General features: G+C 38.6%; 1 protein-coding gene and 1 pseudogene across 3 annotated transcripts; both read left to right on the top strand.

The window, feature by feature from the left end:
• The first annotated feature begins 3,181 nt into the window (after positions 1–3,181).
• gjb1b (gap junction protein beta 1b) lies at positions 3,182–5,641 on the top strand. 3 transcript variants are annotated; one of them, XM_026940531.3, is made up of 3 exons: positions 3,183–3,524; positions 3,758–3,995; positions 4,149–5,641. In XM_026940531.3, the coding sequence occupies exon 3, from the start codon at positions 4,163–4,165 to the stop codon at positions 4,988–4,990; it is 828 nt and encodes a 275-aa protein (XP_026796332.1). In that variant the 5' UTR covers positions 3,183–3,524; positions 3,758–3,995; positions 4,149–4,162; the 3' UTR covers positions 4,991–5,641. The 3 variants fall into 3 exon arrangements, with proteins under 3 accessions (XP_026796336.1, XP_026796332.1, XP_026796333.1); XM_026940532.3 differs by having other exon boundaries at positions 3,822–3,995; XM_026940535.3 differs by lacking the exon at positions 3,758–3,995 and having other exon boundaries at positions 3,182–3,524.
• Positions 5,642–10,562: 4,921 nt separating this feature from the next.
• LOC113542732 (gap junction alpha-3 protein-like) lies at positions 10,563–11,590 on the top strand (annotated as a pseudogene).
• The last annotated feature ends 601 nt before the right edge of the window (positions 11,591–12,191 follow it).

Raw genomic sequence — 12,191 nt, forward strand, 5'->3', positions numbered from 1 at the left:
AGGTTAAACACGCAATGGATCCCCTGCAGTTTGCTTACAAACAGCACATTGGTGTGGATGATGCTGTCCTCTACATGTGTCACCGTGTTTTGTCTCATCTGGAAGAACCCGCAAGTTACGTGAGGATTATGTTCTTTGATTTTTCGAGTGCATTCAATACCATCCAACCAATCATCCTTAGAGACAAACTGCAAGGGTTGGGGATTGACATTTGTTTCCTGTATCACTGATTACCTGACAGAAAGGCCATAGTTTGTCAGGCTGGGGAACTGCATCTCTGGTAGAGTTCTAAGCAGCACAGGGGCTCCACAGGGGACTGTTTTGGCTCCATTCCTGTTCACACTGTACACAGCAGACTTCACCTACAATTCTGAGTATTGCCACATTCAGAAGTATTCTGATGATACTGCGATTGTTGCATGTATCAGGAATGGACAGGAAGAGGAGTACAGAGCCCTGATAAAATCCTTCAGTGACTGGAGTCACAAAAACTGCCTCCTAGTAAACACCTCTAAAACCAAGGAGATGGTAGTGGATTTTCGAAGGGCTAAACACCCTCCTTATCCAGTCAGCATCTATGGTGCGGACATTGAAGTGGTGCCAGCCTACAGATATCTAGGCGTGCACCTGGACAATAAGTTGGACTGGTCACTTCACACAGATGTACAATATAAAAAAGGGCAGAGACGACTTTTCCTCCTAAGACGGCTTAGGTCCTTCGACATCTGCAGGAAGATGCTACATATGTTTTACAAAACTACAGTAGCAAGTGTGCTGTTTTATGGTGCAGTCTGCTGGGGAGGCAGCATAAAGCAGAAGGATGCAAGGCGGGTGGACAAACTGGTGCAAAAAGCTTCTTCAGTGACTGCAATGAGGTCTGAATCACTGGAGGCCGTGGTGGAGAGATGCACACAGAAAAAGCTAGAGGCCATTCTGGAATATCCTGACCATCCCCTACACAACACCCTGATGGACCAGAGAAGCAGTTGCAGTGGACGACTCACCTCAGTGCGCTGCAGGACTGAACGATTCAGGAGATCCTTCATCCCCACTGCCATCAGGCTCTACAACACCTTAGCCAATGGCAGATGACTAATCACTACTCTCATTACTTTACTATTTCACTACTTTACTACTCTGACTAATTTCTACTACTCTCACTACTTTTTACTACTCTTACTACTTTCTTTCTTACTTATCTACAAGACTACCTGAATTTCCCTTCGGGGATTAATAAAGTTTATCTTATCTTATTTTATCTTATCTTATCTTAAAAACTATCCCCAACTCTCATTCTTTATAAACTGGATAACTTCACTTGGATACTAGACTTAAAGCCAAAACTTGAAACTGAAATCGAAAATCAAAAATGACCCTGATGCTTGTACTGAAGATCCTTTTAACACAGTTAGTACTGCTTGACTCTATAGTATACAGTTGTAGAAGAGTAATGATTTATAATCCCACTATCTGGTATCACCATATTTCTAACCTTTTGAAATCAAATACAAAGTGATTTATATATATATATATATATATATATATATATATATATATATATATATATATATATATATATATATCCCGTTACAATAGCACCTGTCAAGGGTTGAGATATATTAGGCAGCAAGTGACCAGTTGGTTCTCAAAGTTGATGAAACACGAAAAATGGGCAAGCGTAAGGATTAGAGAGACTTTGACAATGGCCAAATTGTGATGGCTAGATGACTGGGTCAGAGCATCTTTAAAACGGCAGGCCTTTTGGGGTGTTCCCGGTATGCAGTGGTTAATACTTACCAAAAGTGGTCCAAGGAAGGACAACCGGAGAACCAACGACAGGGTCATGGGCGCCCAAGGCTCACTGATGCGCGCGGGGAGTGAAGGCTAGTCCGTCTGATCTGATCCCACAGAAGAGCTATTGTAGCACAAATTGCTGAAAAGTTAAAGCTGGCTATGATAGAAAGGTGTCAGAACACACAGTGCATCGCAGCTTGCTGCGTATGGGGCTGTGTAGCCACAGACCTGTCAGAGTGCCCATGCTGACCTCTGTCCACTGCCAAAAGTGCCTACAATGGACAGGTGAGCATCAGAACTGGACCACGGAGCAATGGAAGAAGGTGGCCTGGTCCGATAAATCACATTTTCTTTTACATCATGTGGAAGGCCGGGTGTGTGTGCATCGTTTACCTGTGGAAGAGATGGCACCAGCATGCACTATGGGAAGAATGCAAGCTGGCGGAGGCAGTGTGATGCTCTGGGCAATGTCCTTCTGGGAAACTTTGGGTCCTGGCATTCATGTGGATGCTATTTTGACACATACCACCTACCTACCTAACAATGTTGCAGACCAAGTACACTCCTTCATGGCAACGGTATTCCCTAATGGAAGTGACCTCTTTCGGCAGGATAATGCGCCATGCCACACTGTAAAAATTGTTCAGGAATGGTTCGAGGAACATGACAAAGAGTTCAAGTTGTTGACTTGGCCTCCAAATTCCCCAGATCTCAATCCAATCAAACATCTGTGGGGTGTGCTGGCCATCAAGTCCGATCCATGGAGGCCCCACCTCGCAACTTACAGGACTTAAAGAATCTGTTGTTAACGTCTTTGTCCCAGATACCACAGCATACCTTCAGAGTCCATGCCTCAACAGGTCAGGGCTGTTTTGGCAGCAAAAGGGGCATAATGAAGCAAGTGTGACAGTCAAAGTCTCCAGAAGAACTGTGGCTGGTTCTGCAAGATGCTCAGTAAAACTTACAGCTAATTTCCTTATAAAACTGCACAAATTGTACGTGAAACTACTATTTTTTTTTTAAAGCAAAGGATCATCACACCAAATTTTGACTTTGTTTCACTTATTACTATTTACTGCTCTTTATAGTATTTTTTTAATGTAGAAACATTTAATTAATTATTTTTGAAGGCATCTTTGCTCTACAGCATTTCTTTGGATGTGCCTAACACCTTTGCACAGTACTGTGTGTGTATATATATATATATATATATATATATATATATATATATATATATATATATATATATATGTATATATATATATATATATATGCATGTGTGTGTGTGTGTGTGTTTTTAATAGAAACAAAGTTAATTGCAAAACATTTTTATTATAATTCAGAAAAAAACTCATGAAACATAAGGCAGTGTTGTCCTTTAAAACATTCATTCATAAGCCATTCCGTTCAAAGACAGTTCTTCTCTCTCTTAGGCTGCTAGGCACAATAAATAATGTTGCTGAGGCCTTTGTGTCCACACAGATTCATTCTTTCGCCTCGGGTAGGCGGAACTTGAGGCATTTGAACTGAATTCCAGTCTTGTTAGCCTCAATAAGGGCCACCATTGTATGTAAATGGCTTACATAAGAGCATATGACTTCTATGGTGCAGGGCAGCGGCTAGTGTTGAGGAAAATATTTGCATTTCCAAATGGCATGGTGTTCACCGAGCCATTTGGTGCAGTGTTTCAACTCTTTTCTGGACATATTTGTGTACCACCACTGCTGAAGGTAACTGACTAAATGTCTTTCATTTAGTGATTAGAACAAATTGTTTTAGTAGCTGCAATTAAGAGCCAGTAATATCCATATATTTTCATTTCATACTGTTTCATATATTGTAATTTATCTCTATAGTCCTGTGAAACTCCTTGCCATGTTTAATCTGTCTACATGAGTGGAATGGTATTGTATACAGAAGATCTGGTTAGGTGCTTTAAATACAGCTAATCTGCTTTTTATAGAGCTGGAGAGGCTGTCACATGGCCTTGCCCAAAATATTGCGATTGGCTTTTCTTTTTGCATCAGGTGACAGCATGTGGCAATAGAGCATCGCCCATGCTCTTTTATTCAACTCCAGGGCACACACAAATTGCACAAAGTGTCCAAATGCCCAAAGTGTCCAAATGTCAAGACTGCACCTGATGGTCGATATTTTTGGACCTGGCAAGGCTTATGCTGCTTACACCACGGGCTGAGCTGGTAAATTGTACTTTGAGTTTATTATTAATATAAAGGGCTTACATTACTGTCTTTTTTATATGGGTATGTCTGGCTGTTTTACATTTAGGTCAGATTATTAGAATATGCCAAATCTAATTCAGAAATTTTAATAGTTATTTCTTTCTTTCACAGACCTGGAATCAAAAATGAATTGGGCGTCTTTTTACGCCGTAATCAGCGGTGTAAATAGGCATTCGACAGGCATTGGCCGCATCTGGCTCTCTGTCATCTTCATCTTTCGCATTCTGGTTTTAGTAGTGGCTGCTGAAAGTGTGTGGGGCGATGAGAAGTCTGGCTTCACCTGCAACACCCAGCAGCCCGGTTGCAACAGTGTGTGTTATGACCAGTTCTTCCCAATCTCTCATATCCGTCTCTGGGCCCTGCAACTGATTCTCGTCTCAACGCCAGCACTGCTGGTAGCTATGCATGTTGCTCATCGCCGGCACATTGACAAAAAGATCCTCAAATTATCAGGACGAAGTGGCACTAAGGAGTTTGAACAATTAAAGAATCAGAAATTCAAGATTACTGGCGCACTTTGGTGGACGTATATGATAAGCATAATTTTTCGCATAATTTTTGAGGTGGCCTTCTTGTATATATTTTATGTAATCTACCCTGATTTCAAAATGGTGCGTCTTGTTAAGTGTGATTCTTATCCCTGCCCTAACACAGTGGACTGCTTTGTTTCTCGTCCAACAGAGAAGACCATCTTTACTGTCTTCATGCTGGTGGTATCTGGGGTTTGTGTTTTGCTTAACATTGCAGAGGTGCTGTATTTGATAGGTAGAGCATGTGCCCGCTACTTGCAGAAACCAGAAGGGGATCCACAAGGACCTTGGCTCACTCAAATGCTGTCCCCCTACAAGCAAAATGAAATCAATCAGCTCATATCAGAGCATTCATTTAAGCCCAGGCTGAATTTGGCCAGAAAGAGCCCTACTGACAAGGGGGAGAGATGTTCTGCCTTTTAGCTGCTACTATCTGGGAAGTTTCACTAATCACTGGTAACTAACTTGGAGTTTCAGTAATCATGACCAGTGTCATCTTTATTCATTTATTGTGTTACTGTTAAATTATTACAAAAGACTGTTGGATTTTTGCACTTTTTAATGAGAAGCTATTAAAAAATCATAATGGTGAAGGGCAACATCTAGATATATTGTCCTAAGCCTTGGTCTAAGAATGTGGGGGTTTGGGCAACAGAAGAAGAATAGACCTAATCCTGATTCAATTTGTTGTCTTCCCCTAGATATATTTAGTCTTTCTTAAATAAGTATGGGTGCTTTTTACATATTAACCACAAAATGTTACGGTTAATATGTAAAAAGCACCCATACTTATTTAATGTTATGTTAAAAGCTTGAAATAAATTGAAAATAAAAAGCAGTCCAGCCCAGATGAAGTATTAAATGTAATAATTGGCATATATAAATGTAATGTAAAGTGAAATTGGATAAACTTCAAGGCTATTGCTGTTCAGTGTTTGCATAATGTAACTTGATGTTCAGAGATTTTCTATTTTGTACATTAACATCCTGGCTCAACAAAACATATATTTTTAATAGGATCTTGCTTCCTGCCTTTACTGCAGTCAAATAAATAAAATATATTAATTAATTGTCTATTACCTCATCTTCAAGTTTTTTCAGAATGTAATACATCCTATCGCATGCTCATTTTACAGAATGAGAAACAAGCCCAAGACTGAGGTGGGCAAGGAATAGTACTGCTACGGTTGTGATTTTCACTGCTGCATTCAGGGTCTAAATGTCTGAACATTTTCAAGTCAACTTCAAGTCAACTTTCCTAATGCTATATTTAGCTATGCCCTTGTGTCACATTATGGATGTCTCATTGGCTGCCCACCCTGTCACTTAATAAGAAGCAAGTGGTGTGCCATATACCAAATTTAATCTGAAGAACACAAACTAGGGGATCAGCAGAAACCTTTTTTTGCAATGTTTTTCAAGTTTGAATAGTAAGTGAACACTCTGTGACTTGGATAGGGACAAAATAAGATTGATTTATTGTCATCAGAACCAAACATACCAGAGGCAGTGTGGATATTGTACTCATTCCAGGACACTGACTTGACATGGGCCTAGGTTTTTGGCTCTGTGTGAGTGAACAACATGTTTGCATGCTTACAGCCTCTCTTCTAATTCGTTGTCACCCAGATGAGGATGGGTTCCCTTTTTTGAGTCTGGTTCCTCTCAAGGTCTCTTCCTCATGTAATCTTGGGACGTTTTTCCTTGCCACTGTCACCCCTGGCTTGCTCATTAGGGATAAAATTATAAATTTATAAGTTTAAAACTTATATCCTGAATTTATATATTTCTGTAAAGCAGCTTTGTGACAATGGCCATTGTTAAAAGCGCTATACAAATAAATTGACATGACACATTCTACCACTGGAACGTATTCATTGAGAAGGTGAGTCACATTCTGTTCTCTGCTATTGTCCAAACTTAAACCATGCTTAATCAAAATTAATGCAGAAACACAACTTTGAATTTTGCCATAGCACCTTCATTTTCCACTCTTCCTAGCAAGAATGCTCCAGCTCTATCAAATTGCGAGGGTATCTCCTGTGTACAGCCCTCTTCAAATAATTCCACAGTTTTTTGATAGGATTTAGATCTGGGATCTGACTGGGCCATTCCAAAACTTCTTCTGAAGCCATTCCTTTTTTACTTTAGTTTGTGCTTTGGGTCATTATCTTGCCAGAAGGTGACATGTTTTCTTCATCTTCAGCTGCCTAACAGAGGCCTGCAATTTTTGTACCAAAACAGATTTGTATTTGGAGCTATCCATGATTCCCTCTATCTTGACTAGAGCCCCAGTCCCAGTTGAAGAGAAGCAGCCCCATGGCATGATGCTGCCACCAAATGTTTCACTGTGGGTATGATGTTCTTTGGGTGATAAGCTGTCTTGCACTGTAAAAAAAAAATCCTTTTAATTGACAGTAAACAACTGGCAACTAGATTTGCCAGCATAAAGCTGTGATTCTACAGTGCACCTACCATAATATGGAACAATTTAAAAAATATTACAGTAACATGCTGTAGAAAATATAAGATGTACAGTATAACACTGTAGGTGTGTGGTTGCCATTATACTGTTTTAGTATTCCTACTGTAATCTCAAACTTCATTACTGTAAAATGTATTAAAATACTGTAGAATTTGATCTTTATGTTTGTTATTTATGATTTAAAATTTGCATTCTAAAATGAAAACCACAGAAAATCACTTAAACACAAATGGCTCAGACAAAAGATGGCTTTAAAACATTAGGCTTATATTAAAGCCAATAGTATATAAAATGCATTCATTAACATCGTTTCCACTTCACTATTGCGATTGAACAGAACACAATGCTCTGACTTCACATGAACATTTGGTTGCAGAACAGAATGCTATGAATTTACACAAAGATGTGATTGCAGAACACATTGCTGAGTTTACATAAAGATGTGGTTCCAGAACAAAGTGCTGTGATTTCACATGAACACTGATTTGCAGAACACTGCACAGACTTCACAGGAACATCTGGTTGCAGAACAGAATGCTGTGAGTTTGCATGAAGATGTGGTTGTAGAACAGAATGCTGTTACTTCACATGAACATCTACTATAGTTGCAGAACTCACTGCTCTGACTTTGCATTACTGAACAAAGCCCCACTCAAAGTCCAAAAGGTTTTTAATGAGGGTAGCCACATGGGGATTCACAGTTGCAGCCTTTTTATGTACAAGTTTCCCTGTCTTCTTGGATACCACCTTCACCTGGCTGGCTTTTGTTCCTCTCTCATTGTTCAAACCACTGAAGAGCCTAAAAAGCAATATAGAAATATGAGATATTAGGCTTGGTAAGCCAAGATTAATTGCACTTAAGGCTATTCCAAGATGTTTACTCATGATAATAACCTCTGTGTTTCATAATTATAAGAGAATGATATTTCAGATTACCCCAACACCTGTGAAGGACTGACACCCACCCTGTGAGGACTTAAAATTATGCCAACTCTGAATCAACATACAAAACCACCAAATTCCTTATATAATATATTTCCTTATATAATTATGATCACAACATGTAAATATTGATTTAACGTGTTTCAGATTAACTGAACACATGACATTAACTAACTGCATGATTTGTATTATCTTAGAATTTAGATAAAACAAGGCTAAATCTTTTAGAAATTCTCCTTCATCTTCCTTTTCTGGGTACACCTCCATTTCTTCAGGACTGGACTGACTGGGACTGTCAAGTTGCATATCACAACTCGCATTATTACAATCACTGGTGCTGGCTGGATTTGCAACTGAGTCAAGTAGACTTTCTTTAGAGCAATCTTTATGCTTTCTTGGGACATGTGATGTAAATGTAGACTTAACTGTAAACTTTTCATCACATTTTCTGAAAGGACAAGTAATTGTCTTGCCTTTGGTAAAGTGGCTTTTCAGGTGTAAGAGAAGACCCCGTATATCCTCACACTTGCAGCTACACAAGTCAATGTGACATGTTAAATCTCCTGCGCTATCCAGTTTAGTCCTATTCTTTCCTAATTTATGACCATAAGTGTGACTCTTGAAGGCTGAAAACTTAGAAAAAACTCTTGTGCATTGAGGGAAACCACACTTAAAAGTTGCATTAGGCAAAAAACTATGAGCTTGCATGTGTCTGACATATGTAAAAGTATTGCTGCAGGTTTTATCGCATATGTTGCAAGTTATTATTTTATACTGCAGTCTGCAGACCTTAACGGCCAAATAATCATACTAGTTTAACACAAACCCTCTTCCGAGCTACTATCTGACAGAAAAATAAAATTATGTTGATTGCAAATGGACATAAGTAATATACAAATGCACAAGCTAGCTAACTTACTTTGCTGTTTCAGTATACATGAAAATCAAACAAATCTATTTGTAATTAGCAAATAAAATAATAAAAAGATACAACATTTTGTAAATACTACCACAGGGTAACAACAACAATGATAAAATTGCATTTACCTTAAGTAGGCGATAAGGAAAACACCATGCTGCCAGATTATGTCGTTCAGTTTGGTGGTGCTGGCAGCTCACAGTCGGGGCGAAAAAAAATGTCTTCTTGAACTTTTCCTCCCTTGATCCGTTGTGATTTTGCTCAGATTTGAAAAAAAATCATGATGCGTCGTGGCTCTGAGGAGTAATGAGCTGTCTCAGGCAACAGCATCGCACACGTGACTAGACTCAAAAAATACTGTTTTATACCATAAAATTAAACAGTAGCTTGCGATTAATAATTTGCTCCAACAACGTATCATCATTCACAGTATTGAACCGTATTTACGAAGAACGGTGCCTTACTGTAGGAAAATTCCTGTACTTTTACAGATATTTTTTACAGTGTGGTTTTGTGCCAAAAATCTTTCAGAATTATGCTGAAAAAGTTAAACAATGTCTCAGACCATAACATATTTTGCCACATGGTATGGGGTGATTTAAGCAGACTTGGATGTTGTTGTTTTTTTCATGAGAAAGTGTTTCTGTCTAGCCACCCTACCCCAGAGCCCATACATGCGAAGAAAACGAGAGACAGCTGTCAAATGCAGGGAGTGACCAGTACTTGCCTGATATTCTAATTCCTATTGCTATAGGTTTCTTGGCAGCCTCCCTGATAAGATTTCTTCTTGTCTTTCCATCTATTTTGGAGGGAGGTCCTGTTCTCGGTAAGGTCACGGTGGTTCCCCATTTTCTCCACTTGTTAATGATGATTTTCTCATTGTTCCATAGTATCTCTAATATTTTGGAAATTCTTTTGTACCACTATCCTGATTGATACCTTTTGACAATGAGATCCCATACATGCTTTGTAAGCTCTTTGCAGACCATGGCTTCAGCTGTCTGATGAAATCAAGAATGTAGCCAGAAAATCCTACAGAAAGAATTTATCTTTATTTGGGGTTAATCAGAATCACTTCATTGATGACAAGTATATGATATTTATTTTTGAAAAGAAAATAAGTAGTAAAATACCCCGTTATAAAAGGGTGTGCACACTTAAGTAAGTGTGCACACGTAAGTTTTTTTCCCCCAAAATCTTTTTATTTGTTTTCACTAGAATTTGTAGGTTGCTATATCACATTAAAGGTGGAAATAGATCTGATATGATTTATCTTGGTATAATTTTTTACACCATAAAAACCTGCAATTTTAACACAGGTGTGTAAACTTTTTATATCCAGTGTATCAGGTATAGATAATGACATCAGTTAACATTATCAAATGTTTTGTTGAAAAGTGGGCAGCCCATTAAAAAAAAGTCTTGCAGCAAATTGTATAAGGCATTTGATACAATTTAAAAAGATTAATTTTTCCCCTAGTGTTGTTATCTATACAAGTACACAGTAGGCTAATGTTAAACAGTATAATTATTTCTGATATCCTGTACCATTATATATATTTACTGTCACAGATTTAGATGAAAGCAACCATGCTATTTACACAGTTTATTGGCAGATTTTACAGAATTAATCCATAGCATAGGCTGCAATGGGAAACTGGATCTTGCTGGGAAAACTATTCGAGAGTGCACATATACACTCCACCATGGTAAGTGTGGCTGACCATTCTTTTTATCCTCTGCATCCTGCTGCTAGGGACAGCTGCCGAGAGAGTGTGGGGAGATGAGCAGTCTGGGTCCATGTGTGACACAAACATACTCAATCTCCTACATTCACTTCTGCGTACTGCAGAACATATTTGTGTACACAGCTACTGTACGCTCATCTACGTGGGCCACATCCTGAAAGAAAAGTCCCAGCAAGGGGATAAGCAGCCCCTTCTTTTTGACTCCAAGGCCAAGAAAGTCCCACTGCATGATAAGCAAGACTGCATACACCTCCTCAGTGAAATTCTGCACACATACTATACGTCTTCAATGTAACTTTTAAGACCTTGTTAGAGGTTGGATTTATAGTTGCACAATATTTCTTACATAGATTCAGCCTTAAAACTTTCTATACATGTAATCGACCACCCTGCCCTAATCCTGTGAACTGTTACATCTCCAGACCAACTTAGAAGACTATTTTCATTATCTTCATGCTAGCAGTGGCATACCCATCAGTTTCATTTGTGCTTTTCTAAGGGTATCATATACAGAAAGAGTGAGGCATAGGGTGGCATAGTTGATCCTTTTGCACTGACTTATAATACTTATAAATACTTCAATGGGCATCAGCCCTCTTATCAATCTGCTGCTGGAGACAATGTTTCTTGAATTACTGAACCAGACTCATTCTTTCCATACAACAGCAAAACTGTTTATAAGCAGAACAAGGACAACTTTGCAGTTGAGAGAAATGGTAAATTGGAGGTGTGTGACGATAAAAAAAAGGCTCACCAGTAGATCAACACAATAGGCCTCGTCAAACTGGCAAGCTGAGCAGCAAAATTAGAACTGATGATCTGAAGAGTCTGACAATTCCCCAATTTTCTTGCTCAAACCATAAATGGCACTAACTGAATGTTCCTGAAAGTCATGGTTCAATTATTTTGCTTTGTCAACATGATTTCTGTTTCCCCCTAACACTGTCAAAACTTTTATAAAACACTTCACAGGTCCAGTGGAGAATTTAAGACTTAAGTCTTTTATATTTATACACTATATATACAGTCATGTGAAAATGAAAGTACACCCTCATTCAATTCTACTTTTTTATTTATCCGGGCCTAAATAACAATAGTGTGGTCCTCACCAACTTCTGTAAACAAACAAATAACCTTGAGTAACAAAAAAAAAAAAACAGCTTTCAAAAACCATAGTAATTTTTTCCAAAAAATAAACAAACATTCACAAACCAGGTGGAACAAAATAACTATACCCTATAATTCAGTAACTTGTAGAACCACCTTTACACCTCACATTTATCTCAAGAATAATATGGTATAAAGTGGAGTTCATCATGTTACATGACTACAAATAATCACCCCTCCACCACCATTCTTGACATTTGGTACGGGGTGTTTGTGGTGAAAAACTGTTTTCGGTTTTCATTAAACTTGGTGAAAGCCCAAGCCATGACACTACCTTCACTATGCTTGATCGATGAGCTTGACTGTTTTGGATCATGAACAGATTCTTTCTTTCGCCACACTTTGGCCTTTCCATCAGTTTGG

The sequence above is a fragment of the Pangasianodon hypophthalmus genome, chromosome 7 (genome assembly GCF_027358585.1).
Source record: "Pangasianodon hypophthalmus isolate fPanHyp1 chromosome 7, fPanHyp1.pri, whole genome shotgun sequence".
Lineage (NCBI taxonomy): Eukaryota > Metazoa > Chordata > Actinopteri > Siluriformes > Pangasiidae > Pangasianodon > Pangasianodon hypophthalmus.

What these genes read in the sequence shown, in the direction of transcription:
- gjb1b (XM_026940535.3), top strand. Translation starts at nt 4,163, where the DNA reads ATGAATTGGGCGTCTTTTTACGCCGTAATCAGCGGTGTAAATAGGCAT.